Source organism: Myotis daubentonii, chromosome 17 (assembly GCF_963259705.1).
Source record: "Myotis daubentonii chromosome 17, mMyoDau2.1, whole genome shotgun sequence".
In the NCBI taxonomy this organism is placed as follows: domain Eukaryota; kingdom Metazoa; phylum Chordata; class Mammalia; order Chiroptera; family Vespertilionidae; genus Myotis; species Myotis daubentonii.
The window spans coordinates 8,063,442-8,086,361 of record NC_081856.1 but is presented as its reverse complement, the minus strand read 5'-3'; the positions used below and the strand labels follow the sequence as shown (position 1 = coordinate 8,086,361).

The 22,920-nt window shown below is 41.0% G+C and overlaps 1 protein-coding gene and 1 pseudogene across 4 annotated transcripts in view; both read right to left on the bottom strand.

Annotated features, from left to right (window-relative positions):
• UBE2V2 (ubiquitin conjugating enzyme E2 V2) overlaps positions 1-22,920 on the bottom strand; it is a 59,742-nt gene that overhangs the window by 17,185 nt on the left and 19,637 nt on the right. For all 4 annotated transcript variants that reach the window (XM_059672713.1, XM_059672709.1, XM_059672710.1 and 1 more), the window contains one exon: positions 7,029-7,177. In XM_059672713.1, the coding sequence (XP_059528696.1) occupies positions 7,029-7,177 (149 nt within the window). The remainder of the gene's footprint in view (positions 1-7,028; positions 7,178-22,920) is intronic.
• Positions 19,218-22,794, bottom strand: LOC132219938 (porimin-like; annotated as a pseudogene).

Genomic DNA, 22,920 nt, shown 5'->3' with positions numbered 1-22,920 from the left:
AATAAAGAGGAAAAGTACTTGATATTATTGTGTATGTGATCAAGAATTTACTTTTCTACATTCATTTAACCTATTGGTAGAATAAACTGCACCAAGTATATTTAAAATAGAGAAAAAGCAGAGATTTTATAAAATAATTCTATAGTTATATCAAAATGATCAGAACTCACTTTTTGTGATACAGGCAATGCCTATAATAAAATTAGAGCAAAAAAACAAACCACTTAAATTCAGGTTTTAGTAAAAAGTTTACATTGTGGAGGAGAGACTACCTGACTATGTCACGCACATATAAAAGTTCCCATTTGTCCCGGTCAATTCTGTTTATTCCTATTGTTCTAGTATTAATATTAATAGTGCTTCTTTTCATCCTCAAAAGAATCTGGTTGGACAATAAATTATATGGTTATCCCACTTATAAGGCAATCAGTAACTTCTAGCAAAAGGAAAAAACACTATATTGTAGCATATTACAGCAAGAAAACAGTATTTCATGCCTCATTAGTTAGAGCAAACTTTGTTTCCACGTCATTTTAAAATACCGGTTCTTAATTGAGACATTTAACATAACCATACTATAAAAAAGCCATTTTAAAGCTACCAGACGTAATGGTTCTAGATTATTCCTGGCTGATATTTCATACCTATAATTAACTCTTATTTATCTTTATGACTTGTTCACTTGGTTAACGAATTGGTATACAATTAAAATATAAAAGTGAAAAATAAGTAAAAGACACAAATGTAATGCCTGTTGGTTTCTACAATAAACCTGGGGGAGAAGGGAGCAGCTAACCATCCGTCTACAGATTTCACTTACCAAAGATTCCTTTCCCTTAAGTAAAAGATACTCCCAAGTGGAGGTCAGATCTTGGATATTAAGCTACTGTAGTTTAAAATGGATGCAACATTCTTGTATATATGGTTAATACTTCCATATTTTACAAAAGAAATAGCTGTATAAAACTCATCAGAGAGAGCCAAGATGGCAGCATAAGGTATAAACCTGTACGTGCCTCCTCCCACAACAACATTAAAATTACAACTATAGCCGAAACCGGTTTGGCTCAGTGGATAGAGCGTCGGCCTGCGGACTGAAGGGTCCCAGGTTCGATTCCGGTCAAGGGCATGTACCTGGGTTGCAGGCACATCCCCAGTGGGAGATGTACAGGAGGCGGCTTATCGATGTTTCTCTCTCATGGATGTTTCTAACTCTCTATCTCTCTCCCTTCTTCTCTGTAAAAAATCAATAAAATATATTTTTAAAAAATTACAATTATAAGACAAAGCAGCTATTATCCAGAACCATGGGAAAGCTGGCCGAGTGGAAGTTCTACAACTAGAAGGAAAGAAAACAGCACACTGAGACCAAGTAGGAGGGGCAGAGGCGCCAAGAACAGAGGTACAGAAGCGCACGCGAAAACCGGACTACATCTGGGTGCGCGGCTTTTTTCAATCGCAAGGGGATACAAGCTCTTGAATGCACTGAACTCATTTACGGCAAGACTCTGGGGTCCCAGACTCCTACGGGGAGAAACTGGACTGTCTTGCAGCGGGTCGGAAAGCAAGGGTGGCTTTCTTGCAGTGCTGCTCGCAGGGATCATTGTTGCTGTGTGGGCGCGGGACTCGGGGACGCAGAGGGACTGGGGCACGCAGAGGCGCAGAGTCACGGAGACACTGACGACAGCCATTGCTGTTTGCTCTGCCCTGGTGATCTTTGGGACTCCGCCCTACTCAATTTACATCCCCATCCAAGCTGTGCTCAGCGCGGGCGCAAAGGAACCACCTGCGCTTTTGCAGCCAAACATAACAAACTGCAGCTGGGTCAGCAAGCTCCAAAATTTCCAAACCCCAAACAAAGAGGAGAAATCTGCTGATATCGCTGTAGCTCCTGCTGTGTGGACTCACACAGTGGTTGACTTGGAGATCCAGGAGCCATGGTACCCCTGGCCAGATACCAGATTTCAACTACTCACATCCATAAGGGACACACTCAAGAAGCAGACTCAGTGAGCACCAAAGCCCCACTGAAGCAAGTCTTACCCCATAAGGGTGTCTCCAGCACAGCAGTTCTTCCACTGTAGACACAGTGGGTCCTCACAGTCAGCCAACAGTGCGGAGACAAAGAAACATGTCACAAATGAAAGAAATGGAGGAAAGCAAACTAATGGAGGTCATAGAGTTCAAAACCACAGTTATAAGGCTACTCAAGAACCTTCTACGAACCTCCGAGGAACTTAGTGAGACCTTCAAGGATCTTAATGAGAATACCAAAAAAATGGAAAAGGACCGGTCAGAAATTAAACATACACTGACTGAAATTAAAAAACACCCATCCAGAAAAGGAAAAAGAAAAAAGAATCCAAAAATATGAAGATAGTATAAGGGGCCTCTGGGATAACTTCAAACGTACCAACATCCGAATTATCAGGGTGCCAGAAGAAGAGAGAGAACAAGACACTGAAAGCCTATTAGAAGAAATCATGACAGAAAACTTCCTCTACCTGTTGAAAGAAATAGGCTTACAAGTCCAGGAAGCACAGAGAACCCCAAATAAGAGGAATCCAAAGAGGACCACACCAAGACACATCATAATTAAAATGCCAAGGGCAAAAGACAAAGAGAGAATCTTAAAAGCAGCAAGAGAAAGAAACTCAGTTACCTACAAGGGAATACCCATACGACTGTCAGCTGATTTCTCAACAGAAACTATGCAGGCCAGAAGGGAGTGGCAAGAAATATTCAAAGTGATGAATAGCAAGAACCTACAACCAAGATTACTCTACCCAGCAAAACTATCATGTAGAATTGAAGGTCAGATAAAGACCTTCACAGACAAGAAAAAGCTAAAAGAGTTCATCACCACCAAACCAGGATGATATGAAATGCTGAAGGATATTCTTTAAGAAGAGGAGGAAGAAGAAAAAGGCAAAGAAAAAAATTATGAACAACAAAGTGACAACAAATAAATATCTATCAACAAGTGAACCTAAAAATTAAGTCAGAATAAACTGGTGAATATAATAGAAGCAGGGGCATAGAAAGGGAGTGGACTGACAATTCTTAGGGGGAAGGAGGTGTGGGAGTGCGACAAGAGACTGGACAAAAATCTTACACCTATGGATGAAGACAGTGGCAGGGGGTAAGGGCATGGGGTGGGGTGGGAACCAGGTGGAGGGGAGATATGGGGGGAAAAAAAGGTACATCTGTAATGATCTGAACAATAAAGATTCATTAATAATAATTAAAAAAAACTCATTGCAGTTTAATGGTAAATATATTAATATGACCAGCACTTTTGATATGTATACAAATGACCAGATAGATCTCAAGGAAATCATCTAGTCTATGGTTCTCCAATCTGGATGCACATCAGCCTCTCTAAAAACTTGCATTTTAAAAATAATGATAATAATAACAGACACACACACACACACACACACACACACACACCGCAAATTCAAAATGTTAAAGATACTCAAGGTATATGCAAACAACCAGAACTCTCATACTGCTGGGTGTCAAAAATCATAACCATTTTGTAAACAAGTTGGCATTTTCTTATAAAGATAAGCATACACCTATCCTATGAGTTAGCAATTCCATATCTAGGCATTTTAACCAAGAGAAATGAAGACAAAGATATGTTTACAAAAAGACGTGTAAAGGATGCTCACAGTAGTTTTATTTGTAATAGCCAGAAAGTAGATAAAATCCAAATACCCATGAATAGGAGAACTGATAAACATACTATGGTATATCAATAAAGTAAAATAATACTCAGTAATAAAAAAATAAAAAAAACACTACTACTACATGGAACAACACAGATGACTCTGAGACATTATTATACCAAGTCAAAAGAAGCAAACTGGTAAGTGAACACATTGCATGATTTCACTTATACCAAGTTCTACAACAGTCAAAACTACTCTAGGCGCACAAAGCAGGGTGGGGATGAGGATGGGAAGGGACACAGAGAACTTTCTGGGGTAATAGAATTGTTCTCTATCTCGATAAGCATGTGGGTAACAAGGTACATTTGTCAAAACTAATGGTATACATTTTACTATATGTACATTACGCCTCAAATTTTTTTTTAAATCAAAAAACTATTAATCTAATTCAGTGCTCAGAGTAAACATCATACTAACTTTTGATACCTTGGGCTAATTTTTCTTTTCAATTAATTTCTTTTAAATTAACAACGAAATCTTTCTACTATATAACAAAAGAATGAAATAAAACAGAGGAGAGTAATAAAAGGAACTAATAATTATTAAGAATGCCTGGCAGGCATGGCTCAGTGACTGAGCATCCATCTATGATCCAGGAGGTCATGGTTCGATTCCTGGTCAGAGCCCAGGTTGCTGGCTCAATCCCCAGTGGAGGGGGTGCAGGAGGCAGCCAATCAATGATTCTTTCTCCTCATTAATATTTCTCTCTCTCCCTCTCTGAAATCAATAAAAATATTTTTTTAAAAAGAATGTACTATAGTCAGATACTCTATTGTCTATTAATTCATTAATTCATATCCAAAAGATGGATATAGTACTTCCATTTACATATAAAGAAACATACATATAAGGAAAAGTAAACCTCTAAAGCTAAAAAATATTGCTTCAGAAAACTGACACACAAATATATCGAAAAACAAAGTTGCTAATCATATAAATCCAGATACTGGAGTAACACACACACACAAAACAAACAAACAAACAAACAAAACAGTAATCTTAGGCAGTAGCAAAAAACAAACAAACAAAAAAAACAGCTGACCAAGTTACAGTATGTTGAGGTAAGAATTTTCCTATTACCCTGGCTGAATGTGGATAGCTAAAGCTGCAGACAAAATTGCTCTAAATATGGCACCTTCTAAACAGAAAACTAAGATGAGACACCAATCTCAGCAGGTTTTATTAAATGGCAAATGAGTGCTGTGACCACTCACCTCCACCCAGTCCCAAGTGCCTCGGTGAGGGAGATAGCTTGAAAGAGGATGCAAGGCAGAACGTCACTGTGTGGTGACTAGTCTGGCTTAGGAGGAGTACGGTGCCATTGCCAGGTCCTCCCCTCCACCCTCTTCCTGCCACCACAGAGTGAGGGTGCTCACAGACTGACTGAAAGCAGAGGGCTCACTGGACAAGAAGCCTGGCCTGGCAGCCAGCAGCACTGGTCTATGTGCCCCCCGCTTGCTGAGCAGGCTCTACCCTCCCCACAAGCTAGAAAGTGTTTGCCCTCCCTCCCCACACTGGGCACAGCCTAGACATGGGAGTTTCCTGCAGTCCTATGACACCAACTTGGAGAGTCCTGCTGGTGGCCCCAGAGATCAGGCAGCTGTTCCTCCACATTTGCTAACTATGCTTTGAAACAGCCCACAAAAATTGTTGAGGAACTTATACATAAGCTCCAAAACATTCTTCAAGTTTAAAGTTCACTGGAGGTAGTGGCTCAGTGGATAGAGCGTCAGCTCACAGACTGAAGAGGCCAGGGTTCCGTTCCAGTCAAGGGCACATACCTCAGCTGTAGGCTCGATCCCCAGCCCTGGTGGGGGTGCATGTGGGAAGCAACCAATCAATGTGTCTCTCTCACATCGATGTTACCCTCTTCCAGTCTCTCCCCTTCCCTGCCACTCTCTCTAAAAATCAATGGAAAAATATCCCCAGGCTAGGATAAACAGACAAAAAAATTTTTTGAAATTTATACTCCATCAAGTTCAGACCATCTCAAACTATTCAATTAAGCAACTCTCTCTCTTTTTTTTTTTTTTTTTTTTACCAGACAGACCATGGTAATAATGTTCACAAGCAGTGAAAATCAAAGTTTTCATTATAAATACCAAGTTATAAAACACATAAAAAATTCTAATCACCAGTATTATATTTCCTTCTTCAAAAGTCTTATGGAAAAAATGGGGGAAGGGGGCATTTGTTAGTTTAGTAGTATATATGAATTTTGCAAAAGAATACCAGAAAATATAAAACATTCATTAATTAATTCTTTAAATTTAACATTGCTAATTACCTGATCCGGTTTTCTTTTACAATAATCAACAGGAAATTTAAATTCTACCCAACAGGAAAATCCGTGAAATGTTCAGTTAACAAGGTAGCAAACACTATACAAAACCAGAGTGAGAAAAAAAACCTTCAAATTTGTGTTTTTTCCAGCAAGTCAAAACATTATACAATACATATTTCAAAGATTCACTGCAGGGAGTGCAATAAATAGGACTTTTGAGTAAGAAACGCAAAGTAGAAAAAAAATTCTCAATCTGAAAATATTTTGAGTAAAAATAAAACTTCACAAACTTTAGAAAGACCTAAGAATAAAAAACAATGGGCCTGCTTCCAACATCGCAAGAAAATATTCAAGAATCATAGACTTTTCAATATATTTTATAAATGAAGAAAATGAGGCCCACAGCATTTACACGGCAAGTCAAATATCACAAAGCAAATAGCAATGTGCTCTCAAAAGAAACCAATTTAGAAATTATTGGTTACACATAGTGAGTTAGTAATATATTATGTCAAAACACAGTGTTTGCTCTTCCCAAATAACCCCTCCATTTCCTCACCTTTTCTCCTCTCTATCTGGAATGTTCTCCATCCCCATCACCACCTTCTGAAATCCTACTAGTCAGTTCTTTAAGGCTCATTCCAAAGGCAACTTCCTCCACTGTTCAGCCTTCCTCAATTATTCCAGCTAGAAGAAACATATTCTAAAGTCCCATAGTGATCTTTCTCTGCCATATTTAGAGTCTGTCATTTACATTTATTTTTTCTTCTCTACTAAACTGCAAACACTTTGCTGGCAATGACTATATCAATCTTTTCCCCCCAATTCTCCAGAAAATCAAGTATCATATTGTGCACAATGGTAGCATCAGTAAATGTATACAAAATAAAAAGGGAGTAATTGTTTCAGTTAGAATTTATCATAACTATTTATTTTAATATATTGTAAAATGCTTATTGTAAAGTGGATATAAATATCAATAAAAATATATAATTTATAGCACTGACCCTTGGTGGCCCAATAATCATGCCTGTCCACCTTGTAAGTGTCATATCTTCATCATCTTCAAGGCCCCAGCTAACCGTACCATCGCCTACTCCTTTTTGTCCTTCTTCAAGTTCTTCCAACAAGCGAAAATTACGAGGAACTTTAACTCCTATACAAAAGAATGTCAATGTAAATGCAAAAAGTTCACAATTATAAGAGCTACACGTATTCAATTTCAGCATTTTCCAAATTAACTTTTATAAATTATTTCCCCAAAAAGCAAAATTTCCTCTGAAAACACATTCTGCTCCAGAAAATTTTGAATCTAATAACCTCGCAAAATGAAAACGCTAAAGAAAGCACTGTACCAATATTAATAGGACAGAACATGTATATAAATTCCTAATTAATCAATTTCGTACTGACATAAATTAATCATCAAAAATCATTATAAATTGAGTTTTTATTCCTAGCCAAGAAAATGAACATGACCAGAAAGTTCACAAAAGTTTGATTTTATTAATATAGATTCTTCTCTAATGATTTTGAAAGAAGAATGTCCATCTTTTAAACTGTACTAAGAGGTACTGTTTTCTAGAATGCTAAAGCAGCCCCACCCATGGTCCCCAGTTAGTCTCTTTCCTGTCCTCGTCCCTAATCAATGGGTCCTATTCTCCCAGCTCATTTCCTTATGGGCATGCCCTTCACCTCTTTGCCCAAGCCCTGGCAAATTTACACAACCTACACACCTTTTCCATACCTCCAGTTCTCTAGCCTTTAACTCCATCACTCCTTACAAATTTCTGAAATCGTAACAAATATCTTCCTCTCTACCTCCAGCGGATCTCAACCTTCCTCATGCCGCGACCCCTTAATACAGTTCCTCATGTTGTGGTGACCCCCAACCATAAAATTATTTTCGTTGCTACTTCATAACTGTAATTTTGCTGCTGTTATGAATCGTAATGTAAATATCTGATATGCAGGATGTATTTTCATTGTTCGCGACCCACAGGTTGAGAACCGCTGAGACTCTTCCTAGCCTTTCAATTTCCCACTCCCTCATTTTCACTAAACCTGGTCTTTGCCATCATTTTAACTTCTAATCCCTGGAATCAAACCCTGATTCTTCCAATTTATCACAAACTTTCCTAGGAGTACTGGCCTAACCTCTCCAAAAAAAATGGACCCTATGGTTTTCTCTGTTCACAACAGCATCTAACATGAAACACCCTCCAGCCCCATTGCACAAGTCCTGAAGAAATCTTTTCTATGGCTCAGGCAGGAGCACAAACTCACACACTCTCACTCTCTCATGCACACACATACAAGCAATTATGAAGCAAAAAGAAAGAAGTGATTTTGTATAACTTCTGTCTCTTGCTGAAATCAAAATATCTTTCTCTTACTAATTCATAGTAATACTTCAACATATAACAAAAAGCTAGTAAGTACTGTAACAAAACAAAAACACTAGCCACTTTATGTTTTGTGCTTCATAAAAAAATGCTTGAAAACCTTGGGCCACAGAGATATGGAGCTGTGATAAATCACAAAAACAAAAGTAATCATTATTATAACTACTGTGATTATTAATAACCATTTGTTTAGCATACACTGGATGATATTTTAAACGAAGTATCCCATTTGCTACTAAAAGCATCCATTCTACAGTTGCAGAAACTCAAGTTTAAAGAAGTTATGTGACAGAGAAGCATGGATCAGACCGTCAAACCTCAGAGGGAAGGTAGGGGAGGGTGGGGTAAGGAGGAGAGATCAACCAAAGGACTTGTATGCATGCATATAAGCCAGCGGTTCTCAACCTGTGGGTCGCGACCCCTTTGGCGGTCGAATGACCCTTTCACAGGGGTCGCCTAAGACCATCCTGCATATCAGATATTTACATTACGATTCATCACAGTAGCAACATTACAGTTATGAAGTAGCAACAAAAATAATTTTATGGTTGGGTCACAACATGAGGAACTGTATTTAAAGGGCCAGAAGGTTGAGAACCACTGATTATAAGCCTAACCAATGGACACAGACAAGGGGGGGGGGGGCATGAGTGGGAGTATAGGGGGGCAATGGGGGAATGAGGACACATATGTAATACCTTAATATAGAAATTTAAAAATAAAATAGCCCTAACAGGTTTGGCTCAGTGGATAGAGCATCGGCCTGTGGACTGAAACGTCCCAGGTTCGATTCCGGTCAAGGGCACGTGCCTTGGTTGCGGGCACACCCCCAGTAGGAGGTGTGCAGGAGGCAGCTGATCGATGTTTCTCTCTCATCAATGTTTCTAACTCTCTACCCCTCTCCTTTCCTCTCTGTAAAAAATCAATAAAATATATTTAAATGAAATAAAATAAAAAAAGAAGTTATGTGACCTGCCAGTTTCTAGACCACAGTCACTCTTTTAGCCCTTAGGTTACATCGTACTACAAGCTACACAAGCAGCATATCATGGCACCGATCTAGGAGTCAGACAGCCCGGGTCCGGCTCCCAGTTCTTCCGCCCACTTGACAAGTGACCTCAGCAGTTATCTCATCTATAAAAGTGAGATAACAACAGTTCTTACCTAACAGAGTCATTGTGAAAACTAAATGAGGTAATCCACTTGAAGCAATAAATCACGGCTACGGTCATTTATTTTTTTATTGATTAAGTTATTACATATGTGTCCTTATCCCCACGTTACCCCCTAGGCTACAGTCATTTTAGTGTCCATACTAGGTAGAATTACATATAACTTCTACTTAACTCCATATAAATGGTGCGAGAATAAAAGCTTTTTGTAGAAGCCTGTAGGGCGACCCCTGGGTAATTTTACCCTAACCTCTAAGTTTCTAATAACATAATTGAGACAACTGCTGTTTTCCCATAGCTATAGTTATGATCTTCACAACATATTGCTACTAAAATGCTTTTTAAAGTAATCTTAAACAAGCTTGATTACACTTACCATTATGAAGTCATTACCCAAGAATAATTCTAATTTTGTATTTTCATAGAGGACAAAATTTTATTCTAAAAATAGATCTCAGTAATAATGAAATACCAAAAGCAGGTCATTATAATAAAAAGAGAGGAATTTTTTTCTGAAAAGTACATCATCTCTATCATATATTGCAACTCTCATTTATCTGTATTTTAATTACTGGTTTTATGGATTATCCAAAGAAATTTTTAAATCATTCACTGGATTCTGCCTAATATACATCTGGATTGCCCATATTGATCACATCAATTGGCCATAATACAGTAAGTAGAAATTATCATTTTTTTTTTGACGGGCTTAAGGTGAGAAATTATCTTTTTGTATCAAAATTCTCGATATATGCTATTCTCTGTAAACCAAAAACTGATCACAAAAGTTACATAATTAAATGTAACTTATTAACCTATTAATTGTAGTTGCATGTTTATTAGGACATCTTCATACTAAAAAAATTGGTGTGATTTATTTTGACAAATCCAAGACAGAAATACTGTCAGGGCATCCAAGATGGCGGTGGAGTAAGTGGAAGTTACACATACCTCCTCCCAGGAATTACAACTAAATTATAAAACAGTCAACCTGAGTAACCAACTGAGGACTAAACAGGAGTCTTATAACCAAGGATTTTCACAAGAAGCCACATCGAGACTAGTAGGAAGGGTGAAGAGACAAGGGCTGGACCTGCACCCTCATGTAGCAGTTGAGAACCTGGAGGGATAGTTCAGCTAAAAAGGTCCCCTCAGAGAAGCAAGAGGTCTCAACCCCATGCTGGGCTCCCCAACCAAGGGCACCAGAGCTGGAAAAGGAGCCCACATAATATGTGGCTGTGAAAATCAGAAATTCTGTGTGCCAGGGAGAAATGGGACTCTGCTAAAACCCAGGCAGGCCCCTTAGATGGCCAGTGCACAAAATCTCATTCACAGCCACTCACCCTGGGCTGTGTCAAAGAATGGCTCAAAGCAGACTGAGGTCGAGAGGAGAGACTGAGTTGAGTAGCTCCAGGGAGTCCCTCACCACAAGCCCACAGATACCATAGTTCCTGGGCCGATCACTCCCTTTCATACAGCATCAGCTTGGGGGGATTGATTGGCTCCCCCCTCCTACCTGTTGCTCACTCTACCATGCTTACTACAGAGGAGTCAGCTGCCTGAACCTGGGGTGCACTTTCCAGAAGGGATCTTGACAAAGTCTGGGCATATACAGGAGGTGTCAGAGACTGACTTACGTGGCTCTGGGGTAGGGGCTATTTTTCTCTTGCACACCCAAAGATAGCGGAGTCCTACAATGCACAGTCCTCCCTACTCACAGTGAAATCTTGGTCTGTTTTGACCTGACGAACTCTACCACATCAATTGGCCATAATACAGTCATCGGTCCCACCCTAACGAATCCGAGATGACAACCCACCACAAAAGTCTGCAAGCACATGGCGGGTGGTGACTGGGCTTGGAGCACAGAGATTTCTGCTGAGTGGCCTCAGACCCAGCACTGGTGTAGGTGCCAGGTAACGACGTCACATAGCAACACCCAGCTTCCTCTCCCTAGCAACTAGCCTCCTTGGAGTTTCTTCAGCCCAGGAACCCAACTTGCTTTATAACCAGGTGCAAACATTTTACAATTTAACCAAACGTTTGTGAAGCATTTTCATGTGCCTCATCTCATTTGATCCTCACAGAAGTCCTGGAGTAGGTAGATAGGAGACTCAGTAGAATCCTAATTTCTTTTCATTAGCCAGAAAACGGAGATTTAGAAAGCTTAGAAATTTGACCTGACTGAAAAGAAGAAATGGTGGACCTTGAAAATGACTTCAGGTTTTCTCACTGCACAGAATTTAGTCAAACACTGCTACAGTTAAGTATTTTACCCTTTGTTCTCCCTACATGATCTACAATAATAATCTGCTTCGTGTTGGTATTTACTGCTGTGTTGCTGACAATTACCTGAGAGAGAAGCTGGGGTGCTTCACTGAGCGGGAAAAAGTTTAGCTAAATCAGAAAGCAGGTCTAATTAAGCAAGTTTATTTTATCCTATCTAATAAAAGAGAAACATGGTAATTAGCGTACGAACCGCTACCCTTCCCATTGGCTTATCAGGGCGGTATGCAAATTAACTGCCAGCCAAAATGGCGGCCAGCAGCCAGGCAGCTGGAAGCGAACATGAGGCTTGCTTGCTTCAGTGATGGAGGAAACCGACGTTCCCCGCCTGCCTTGCCGGCCTCTGAGCCTGCAGTCTGAAACGTAACAAATATAGAAGCTAAACAAAACCCCAGAAACCTGCTTTCAGCGAGCCGGGATCTCAGAGCTGGAGTTATACATTGTTTCGATTATAGAATCCAAACAAACCAGTTACCTGCTTTCAGCAGCAGAAGCCTCAGAGCTGGAGCCAGAGCTAAAGCTGGCCCAGAATAAAAAAAGAAAAAGAAAAAAAGGAGCAGTTGGGAGCTTCAGCCCTCAGCCCCTCACCCAAACTGGCCAGGCACCCCAGTGGGGACCCCCACCCTGAAGGGTGTGTGACCAGCTGCAAACAGCCATCATCCCCTCACCCAGGCTGGCCAGGCACCCCAGTGGGGACCCCCACCCTGATCCAGGACACCCTTCAGGGCAAACCAGCCAGCCCCACCCATGCACTAGGCCTCTATCCTATATAGTAAAAGGGTAATATGCCTCCCAGCACCGGGATCAGCGGAGCTGAGAAGCCTCCCGGCACCGAGATCAGTGTGACAGGGGGCAGCGCCCAAACCCCCTGATCGCCCTGCGGCAATGTGTGTGACAGGGTGTGACGCCCCAACCCCCTGATCGGCCCTGCTCTGTGTGTGACAGGGTGCGGCGCCCCAACCCCCCGCCCCTCCACGGGCCCTACTCTGTGTGTGACAGGGTAGAGCCATAACCTCCCCATCGGCCCTGCCCTGAGTGTGAGAGTGGTGGCGCCCCAACCCCCTGATCGGCCCTGCTCTGTGGGTGATAGAGGGCGGCGCCCCAACCCCCTGATCTGCCCTGCTCTGTGTGTGACAGGGGGTGGTGGCCCAACTCCCCTATTGGCCCTACTCTGTGAGTGACAGGGGGGAGCTCCTCAACCCCCTGATGGACCCTGCTCTGTGCGTGACGGGGGGGAGCTCCCCAACCCCCTGATAGGCCCTGCTCTGTGCGTGACAGGGGAGAGCTCCCCAACCCCCCTAATGGGCCCTGCTCTGTGCATGACAGGGGGAGCTCCCCAACCCCCTGATTGGCCCTGCTCTGTGCATGACAGGGTAAGGAGCCCCAACCCCCCTGATGGGCCCTGCTCTGTGAGTGACAGGGGGTGGCACTGCAACCTTCCCATCGACCCTGCCTTGAGTGTGACAGGGGGCGGTGCCCCAACCCCCCAATCGGCCCTACCCTGAGCGTGACTGAGGGTGGCATTGCAACCTCCCGATCCACCCTGCTCTGTGCATGACAGGGGGCGGCGCCCCAACTCCCCAATTGGCCCTGCTCTGAGCCCGACCAGGGGCTGCACCTAGGGATTGGGCCTGCCCTCTGTCACCTGGGAGCAGGCCTAAGCCAGCAGGGTGTTATCTCCTGAGGGGTCCCAGACTGCAAGAGGGCACAGGCCAGGCTGAGGGACCCCCCCCCCTTCCCCCTGAGTGCACAAATTTTTGTGCACTGGGCCTCTAGTATATATATAAAAAGCTAAGTTGGCTCGCACATGCGTGATACATACAAAGCTCTCACTGGTGCCAATCGCACATGTGTTTCAATCTGTCATTGTCGACTGTGAATTTGGTCGACACTTCTATTATAGAGAAAGAGCAAACAGCGATATTAAAGTATTTCTTCCAATTAATTTTCTTTCATTGTGCCCGGATCGGGAGACTAATAAAAAATATTTTTTAAAAGGACTTGACTACAGCCCCGGCAGGTGGGGCTCATTTGTTTGGAGCATTGTCCTGTACACCAAGGTGTGAAGGGCTTGATTTTTGGTCAGGGCACGTAGCCAGGCTGCAGTCTAATCCCTCGTCAGGATGCACACAGGAGGCAACCGATTGATGTTTTTCTCTCACATCAATGTTTCTTTCTCTCTCTCCTACTTCCTCTCTCTTAAAAAAAAAAAAAAGGCTCATAAACCCACACAGGAGATATTCCTGGATCACCTAAGTCAGGTGATAAAAGAGACTGCACTAATGAGCCCGCAAGACAGCTACTACATAAGGCAACCATACCAAAACTGGGAGACAGATCTAAATACAGACAGGCAGTCAAAATGGAGAGACAAAGAAACATTCTACAAATGAAAGGACAGCAGAAAACATTAAATAAAATGAAGATAAGCAACCTACCAAATAGAGTTCAAACCAATGGTTACAAGGATACTTAAGGAACCTAGGGGAGAATGAATAAACTCAGTGAGAACTTACACAAAGAAACAGTAAGCAAAATGAAGGACATAAAAACCTGTAAGAAAGAACTAGTCTGAAATGAAGAATACACTATAAGGAATCAGCACCAAGTTAAATGAAGCTTAGATTTGAATCAGCAATTCAGAAGACAAAGTAGCAGAAAACACCAATCAGAGCAGTAAAAAGAAAAAGATTTTTTTTAAATAAGGATAGTTTAAAACAGCAGTCACCAATCTTTCAGACCTCACTGACCACTGGTTGGTGACCAGTGCTCCAAAGGTCTCCTTAAACCAGTGGTCACCAACCTTTCGGACCTCACGGATCATCAGTGGTTCGCGGGCCCCTGGTTGGCGACCACTGGTTTAAAGGACCTCTAGTAGCCTGGCCAGTGTGGCTTAGTTGGTTGGAGCATGGTCCCATACACTGCAAGGTTACAGGTTTGATTCCTAGTCAGGACACATACCTAGGCAACTGATCAATATTTCTCTCTCACATCAATGTCTCTGTCTCTCTCTCTCTCTCTCTCTCTCTCTCTCTCTCTCTCTCTCTCTCTCTCCCTCCCTCCCCCTCCCTCTCTCTCTCCACCCTCCCCCTTTCTTCTCTAAGATCAGTTTTTTTTAAAGGACTTCTGTGACAACATCAAGCATAACAACATCCATGTCATAGGGGTGACAGAAGAGAAACAGCTAGGGACTGAGAAGCTATTTGATGAAATAATGACTGACAACTTCTCTAACCTGGCAAAGGAAAAAGACACACAGTCTAGAAAGCAAAGACAGTCCCAAACAAGAGAGCTACACCAAGACACATCATAATTAAAATTCTAAATGTTAAAGACAAAGAGAGAATCTTAAAAGCAGCAACAGCCTGGCCAGTATTGCTCAGTGGTGAGCAACGACCCATGAACCAGGAGGTCACGATTCGATTCCCAGTCAGGGCACATGCCCAGGTTTCAGGCTCAATCCCCAGTGGGGGGAGTGTGGGAAGCAGCCGATCAATGATTCTGTCTCATAATTAGTGTTTCTATCTCTCTCTTTCCCTTTCTCTCTGAAATCAATTTAAAAAAATTTTTTTTAAGTAGCAACAGAAAGACAGTTATCTACAAGGGGTTCCCCATAAGACTATCAGCTCATTTGTCATCAGAAACATTTCAGACCAGAAAAGTTTGGCAAGAAATATTCAAAGTGATGAAAAGCAAGGCCCTACAACAAAGACTTCTCTACCCAGCCAGGCAACCATATAAAATGGAAGAAAAAATAAATAAAAATAAATTCACAGACAAAAAGCTGAAGGAGGCCATCACTACCAAGCCAGTATTACATAAAATATAAAAGAAACTTCTTTAAGATGAAGAATAAAGAAATGTAAACAGCCGAAGACCGGTTTGGCTCAGTGGATAGAGCGTCGGCCTGCGGACTGAGGGGTCCCGGGTTCGATTCCGGTCAAGGGCATGTGCCTGGGTTGCGGGCACATCCCCGGTGGGAGATGTGCAGGAGGCGGCTGATCGATGTTTCTCTCCCATCAATGTTTCTAACTATCTCTCTCCCTTCCTCTCTGTAAAAAATCAGTAAAATATATTTAAAAAAAGAAAAAAAAAGAAATGTAAACATAGCCCTGGCTTTGTGCTCCTGGTTAGAGTATCATCCCGTGGACCAAAGGGTCACAAGTTCAATTCCGGTCAAGGGCATGTATCTTGGTTGCAGGTTCCAACACCAGTGGGGCTGCATTCAGGAGGCAACCAATCGATGTGTCTCTCTCACATGGGTGTTTCTCTCTCTCCCTCCTCCAGCTCCTTCCACTCTCACTAGAAATCGATGGAAAAATTATCCTAAGGTGAGGATTTAAAAAAAAAAAAAAGCAGCCTTGGCTGATTTGGCTCAGTGGATAGAGCGTTGGCCTGTGGACTGAAGGGTCCCAGGTTTGATTCCAGTCAAGGGCACATGCCAAGATTGCGGGCTTGATCCCCAGCAGGGGGTGTGCAGGAGGCAGCTGATCAATGATACTCTCTCATCATTGATGTTTCTATCTCTCTCTCCCTCTCCCTTCCTCTCTGAAATAAAAATATATTTTTTAAAAAAGCAAACATAATAATAAAAAAGAAAATAATAAAATGTCAATAACTATGGACCTATCAATAATCACTTTAAAAATAAATGGGTTAAGTGCTCCAATGAAAAAAATAAGATAGAGGGTAGCTGAATGAATAAAATAAACAAGGCTAAAAACAAAATAGTAAAAAAGTAAATATAAAAATATAAACAAAGAAAATTTTACAAAATAAATAAATAAGACTGTGTACAAGAGGCCCGCCTAGAACAAAGACACACACAGATGAAAAGTAAAGGGATAAAAAAACAAGGTATTTCATGCAAATAAAAATAAATTTAAAGAAAGCTGGGGTAGCAATACTTATATCGGATAAAATAGACTTTAAAACAGAGGCAATAATAATAAGAGACAATGAAGGACATTTCTAAGATAAAGGTATCATTCTAACTAGAGAATATAAACCTTGTAAACATTTATGCACTCAATATAGTAGCACCTAAATATGTAAAGCAAATATTGATGAACCTAAAGGGAGAAATTAACATTAACAGTCATAGTAGCAGATTTTAATACCCCATTAACATCAATGGATAGATCTTCCAAACAGAAAATCAACAAGTACACAGCAGCCTTAGAGGACACACTGGATCATATAAATTTAATTGATATCTTCAGAGCATTTCACCCAAAGCAGAAGAATATTCATTTTTCAAATGTACATGGAACACCTTCCAGGACAGACCACATATTAGACCACAAACCAAGTCTCAATAAATCTGAAAAAACTGAAATCATATCAAGTATCTTCTCCAACCACAATGGTATGAAATGAGAAATCGATTTCTAGGAAAAATACTGAAAAACACACAAACACATGTAGGCTAAATAACATTAGTAACAATGAATGGTTAACAATGAGATCAGGAAGAAAGCAAGACAAACCCTGAGACAAATGAAAATAAAAATACAACAACCCAAAATCTATGGGACACAGAGAAAGCAGTCCTAAGAGGAAAATTAATAGCAATGCAGGCCTGCCTCAAGAAACAACAAAACACTAAAATGAACCATCTAACCTTACACCTAAATGAAAAAGAAAAAGAATACCAAACTAAGCCCAAGATGAGAAGGAACAAAATAATAAAAACCAGAGCAAAAATAAACAAAACAGACTCTAAAAAAATACAAAATATTAATGGAATTAAGAGCTGGTTTTTTGAAAAGATAAACAAGATTTATAAACTTGTAACCAGACTCATCAAGAAAAAATAGACACAAATAAATAAAATCATGAGTGAAAGAGGAAAATTAACAACTGATACCACAGAAATACAAACAAAATAGGTCCATAGGCATGGACGCATGGAACAGACTGACAGATCTCAGAGGAGAAGGAGTGGGGGAGACAGGAAGAGATTAAACAAAGAACTCATATGCATATATGCCCATGGGCACAGACAATAGTGTTATGATGGCCTGGGGTGGACAAGAGCTGGATGGAGTGGGGCAGTGTGGGGATAATTGGGGACACTGTAATACTGTCAACAATAAAAAATAAACTTAAAAAAAAGGCTGTGGTACATACATATATACACAATGGAGTATTACTTGGCATAGAAAAGAATGAAATCTTATCATGTGTGACAGCACGGATGGACCTAGAGCAAGCATGTCAAACTCAAAGGCTAACATAGGCCAAACAAACAAGGTTTAAGTTTATGTGGGCCACAAAAAAACAAAAGCTTCAATTTTCATAGAAACGTAGACTTATTTCGATAAAGACAGGCTGAATACAAAGGGCTGACCTAAATGAGTCATTGTTAACATAAAATAATAGAACATTTTAATTAAAATTAATGTTTTCTTGAACACTAAGTTACCAGACACTGAATAACTGCACAAATAAGTGTAATGCAAATAAACCTATTTTTCTTCGTCTCGTAAAGCAAAATATTTCCTGTTGCGCACACCCAACAAGTCAGTACAAGACTAATGATGTGGCTAGCTAAGATCTGGAAACAGTCTAAGTGCCCATCAGTAGATGGATTAGAAAACTGTGGTACATCTACACGATGGAATACTATGCTGCTGTAAAAAGGAAGGAGCTCTTACCATTTGCAACGGCATGGATGGAACTGGAGAGCATTATGCTAAGTGAAATAAGCCAGTCAATGAAGGAAAAATACCACATGATCTCACTCATTCATGGACAATAGAGACCATTATAAACTTTTGAACAATAATAGATACAGAGGCAGAGCTGCCTCAAACAGATTGTCAAACTGCAGCAGGAAGGCCGGGGAGGGTTGGGGGGCAGGAGGGAGGGGGGTAAGAGATCAACCAAAGGACTTGTATGCATGCATATAAGCATAACCAATGGACATAAGACACTGGGGGGTAGGGGAGGCTAGGGGACTGTCAAGGGCGGGGGGGGAAAAAAGGACACATATGTAACACCCTTTATAATACTTTAAGCAATAAAAAAAAAAAGAAAGAAAGAAAACCCTAAACACTTCACCAAAAACTCTTAGAAACAATAAACAAATACAGTAAAGTTGCGGATACAAAATCATTGTACAAAAATCTGCATTCCTTTATACTAACAATGAAATTTCAGGGAAAAAACTTCCTTTTGCAAATGTATGAACAAGGATAAAATATCTAGGAATAAGCTTAACAAAGAGTGTTAAGGACCTATATACATACAACTACAAAGGATTATTAAAAGAGAATTAAAAAGACACAAAATGGAAAAAAAAAACATCCTGAGGCACCTAGCCCTTTAATGATGTCTTCCAATTATTGGCCCTATGTAACCACTGCCACAAGAAAACAGGACAGGACTTGTCTTACTATGTATGCTCTAAAAATGAATATAACCATTGCACTAACTATATGCTCCAAATATTTATTAAAAACCTAAACCAAACCCTTTTTACCGTTAGTAATTATGAGGACTCTTAATATCTATATATATAAAAGCCTCAGCAACCTTTACTACCGAACAACCGGCCAGTAGCTATGACGCCCACTGACCACCAGGGGCAGACACTCAATGCAGGAGCTGCCCCCTGGTGGTCAGTGTGCTCCCAAGCCAACCTCCCGCAGTCCTTTCCCCCCTCTCCCCTCCCAGCCAGCTGCCCCAATCAGTCCAACTGGGACTGGGTGATGGCCCGGATCGGCCCTGATAGCCGGCCAGGCCAAGGGACCCCACCCGTGCACAAATTTGTGCACCGAGCCTCTAGTATTTATATAATATTGTACACTACCAGTATATGCATGGCCTAGTTTTAGTATTTCAAATAGAAAATACTGTTTTAAACTAATAGAGTTGCATCCATCTTCTTGCAATGGGTCTTTGGATTTCCTTAAATGATGGGACCACATTTGTCATTGGTTCTATACCAAATGCCTCTTCTTGACTAATACACTTGCATCCAATGTAAAGAAGAAAATTCCCAGAGTTAATGCAATACTACCAACAGAGCTGCCAACATCAAATTTTGATCCTTTATTTTCTTTAAAATTTATAGTTGCTGTGATTGTTACGGATGAAGAAACAGATGTCACAGAACTATTATGGATTGTGGTCATCTTGGATGTTGACATCTTGGGATGTGTTTTGTGAAACACTTATTTTGGGTATGACTTTAAGTTGGTGGAAGTCTTATTTGTTGAGACCCCTGGTGTTGTCATTTTAGATGTTGCTATGGGTTTCAAGGTGGTGACAGGTCACATTTTTTGAGACTGGGGAAACTGTAGTTGTAGATGGGTTTCTTTTGGTAGATTCACTTGTAAGGCTGAAAGGCACATATGGGGTATTCCTTGTTGGTTTAGTAGTGGAGCTTTCCAGAAGTGCGGAAGGATTTCTGCTTGAAGATCCCCCCTCACCCCAGCTAGAAAGGGGTGGTATATGGGCTACTTCATTTCCTGCATCTGGCAGCTTTCAACAGTGCTAGCACCAATAGTGCCCCCACAACAAATAGAGCCCAGCCACCCTGCACAAGCCTCATTGTTCTGAGAGCAGGACACACAGTCTCCAACCTAGGTGGCAGTGGCCCTAGCTAGAGTGGCCCTTCTGCACATCCAAGCCCCGTCTGCCACTGCCGTTATGAACATCCAAAACTACAAAGTAAACAATGTATAATTACTGCTTCTCTTTACTTAAGTGCCACAGAATAAACCTAGTTACTGTTTAATTTTTCATCATCTTTCTATATAGCATTTTGGGAAAATAGTTCTAAGATTAATGGGTAAATTATTGGCAACGTTAGCATTTAAAAAGTTATAGCACCTAAGACTTGTTTTAAAAGTATAGGACAAAACCAAAAACCAATAGTGAACTACATTTTTTAAAAAATATATTTTATTGATTTTTTACAGAGAGGAAGGGAGAGGGATAGAGAGTTAGAAACATCCATGAGAGAGAAACATCGATCAGCTGCCTCCTGCACACCCCCTACTGGGGATGTGCCCGCAACCAAGGTACATGCCCTTGACCGGAATCGAACCTGGGACCCTTGAGTCCGCAGGCTGACGCTCTATACACTGAGCCAAACCGATTAGGGCAAGTGAACTATATTTTTAAAGTTCAAGGCTAGAACATTCTGGTTTTATTTCAACCAACTACTAATGCCTGTGAAGAAGGAAAAACACAAAATAGGGATGTTACTCAACTAAAATTGCAGTGTATACATTAACTGCTCTCTAGATTTCTTGGACCGGTGAGCATTTTTTTTTTTATAGTCATGCTAGTCCTTTTTCTGTGTATATATGTGTTATTTTTTAATACTATTAAATATTTTAATCCCTTAATCTCGGATCATCATTAAAAGGGAAGAAAATAGCCCATATACCCACTCCTTTCTAGCTGAAATCCTTTAATTCTATTTTTAAGTTCAGAAAAATCTGAGATCATCCAGACACCAAACACTTTGGAAGAAAATTTTCACTAGCAGTTAGGTGATAATCCCAGACACTTATCTAGTAGCTAGTTGCCAAAACCAAAACCCAAGTCTCCAGGCTTCCCACTTAACACCTTGTCTCCTCTTTACATTACAATGAAGCGCCACTCATAAGAGATAAGACCAAAAGTAATCACTCAAGCAAAACTGAATGCAAGCCACCTAGAAAACATGCTTCCTTTTTAATCTGCAGGATATCATTTGCCTTTAATTCCATTAAACCAGAAATAAAGACTGCCAAATAAATACTAAAATGAGTCTTGCCATGCTGTGTTCATTAAAAATAAGAATTTTCCAATTTTAACTTGTATAGTTTTGAAATGTGGATCCCAGTTAACAGTCTGGATGTACAAAACTCAAAAAATTCAGAAATAATTATGGTTAACATTTTAGTGTATTTCTTTTCAGACTATTTTCCATATATCACAATAGTTTCTGTGTTTTTCCCAAAAGTGAAATCATGTAACTCATAATTTTATTAATTCCTTTTCCCCACTTATGAACATATTTCTATGTCAACCATAAGTAAGTATCATTTAAAATGCTCCCTGTGACTAATAGCCTTATTGGGAGACAGGGGTATTGTACGCCTATATTCCTTAACCAGGTGAACTCATCACCTACTCAAACATTAATGGAAAATACCTGTAGCAACAATAGAATACATTTTTTTTTGTCTTACTTGCTTTCCAACCCTACTTTAGCTGGTCCTCATGAACAGAGGTCAGCTACAGGTTCCTTCCCCCTCAGCCAAATGCCCAAAGTGTCTGACGAGTTAAGGAAGAGAGTGCCTGGGGCACGTGTGCAGTACAGTGACACCGACTGGCTCTTCCAGGTTCACACCAGGCTTACGGGGTGGCTGGCTTACCTGCCCCCTGCAGAGTTCTCTCAGGCACAGGGGTTTCTGTCACTGTTCAACAAACCTGCTGGGTTCTGCTGTTAAGGTAGAACTCGAGAAAAATCCCATCTGTGATTTTAGTTCTCTGGGTCCTGCACCACTCTGGGAGTACTGAGTTCCAGTCAAACCCCCAACAAGCTTACTTAGTTAAAGTAACATATTTATTAAACACCTCTATGACAGACATTTTCTGTGAGCTTTACAAGTAAAAGTATTTCATTCAATCTCACGTTATAACTTATTTTTTGTTTTATTATTTAAACACTAGTGGCCCGGTGCACGAAATTCATGCGGGGGGGGGGGACCCCCTCAGTACAGCCTGCGCCCTCTCCAATCTGGGACCCCTCGGGGGATGTCCGACTGCTGGTGGGATTGGGCCTAAACCAGCAGTTGGACATCCCTCTCGCAATCCGGGACCTCTGGCTCCTAAGCGCTCACCTGCCTGCCTGCTCGATCACCCCTAACCACTCTGCCTGCCGGCCTGCTCGCCCCCAACTGCCCTCCCCTCTTGGCCTGATCGCCCCTGTCTCTGCCTCGGCCCCACCACCATGGATTTGTTCGGAAGGACGTCCTGAAGGTCACCCAGTCTAATTAGTATATTACCCTTTTATTAATATAGATATTTTT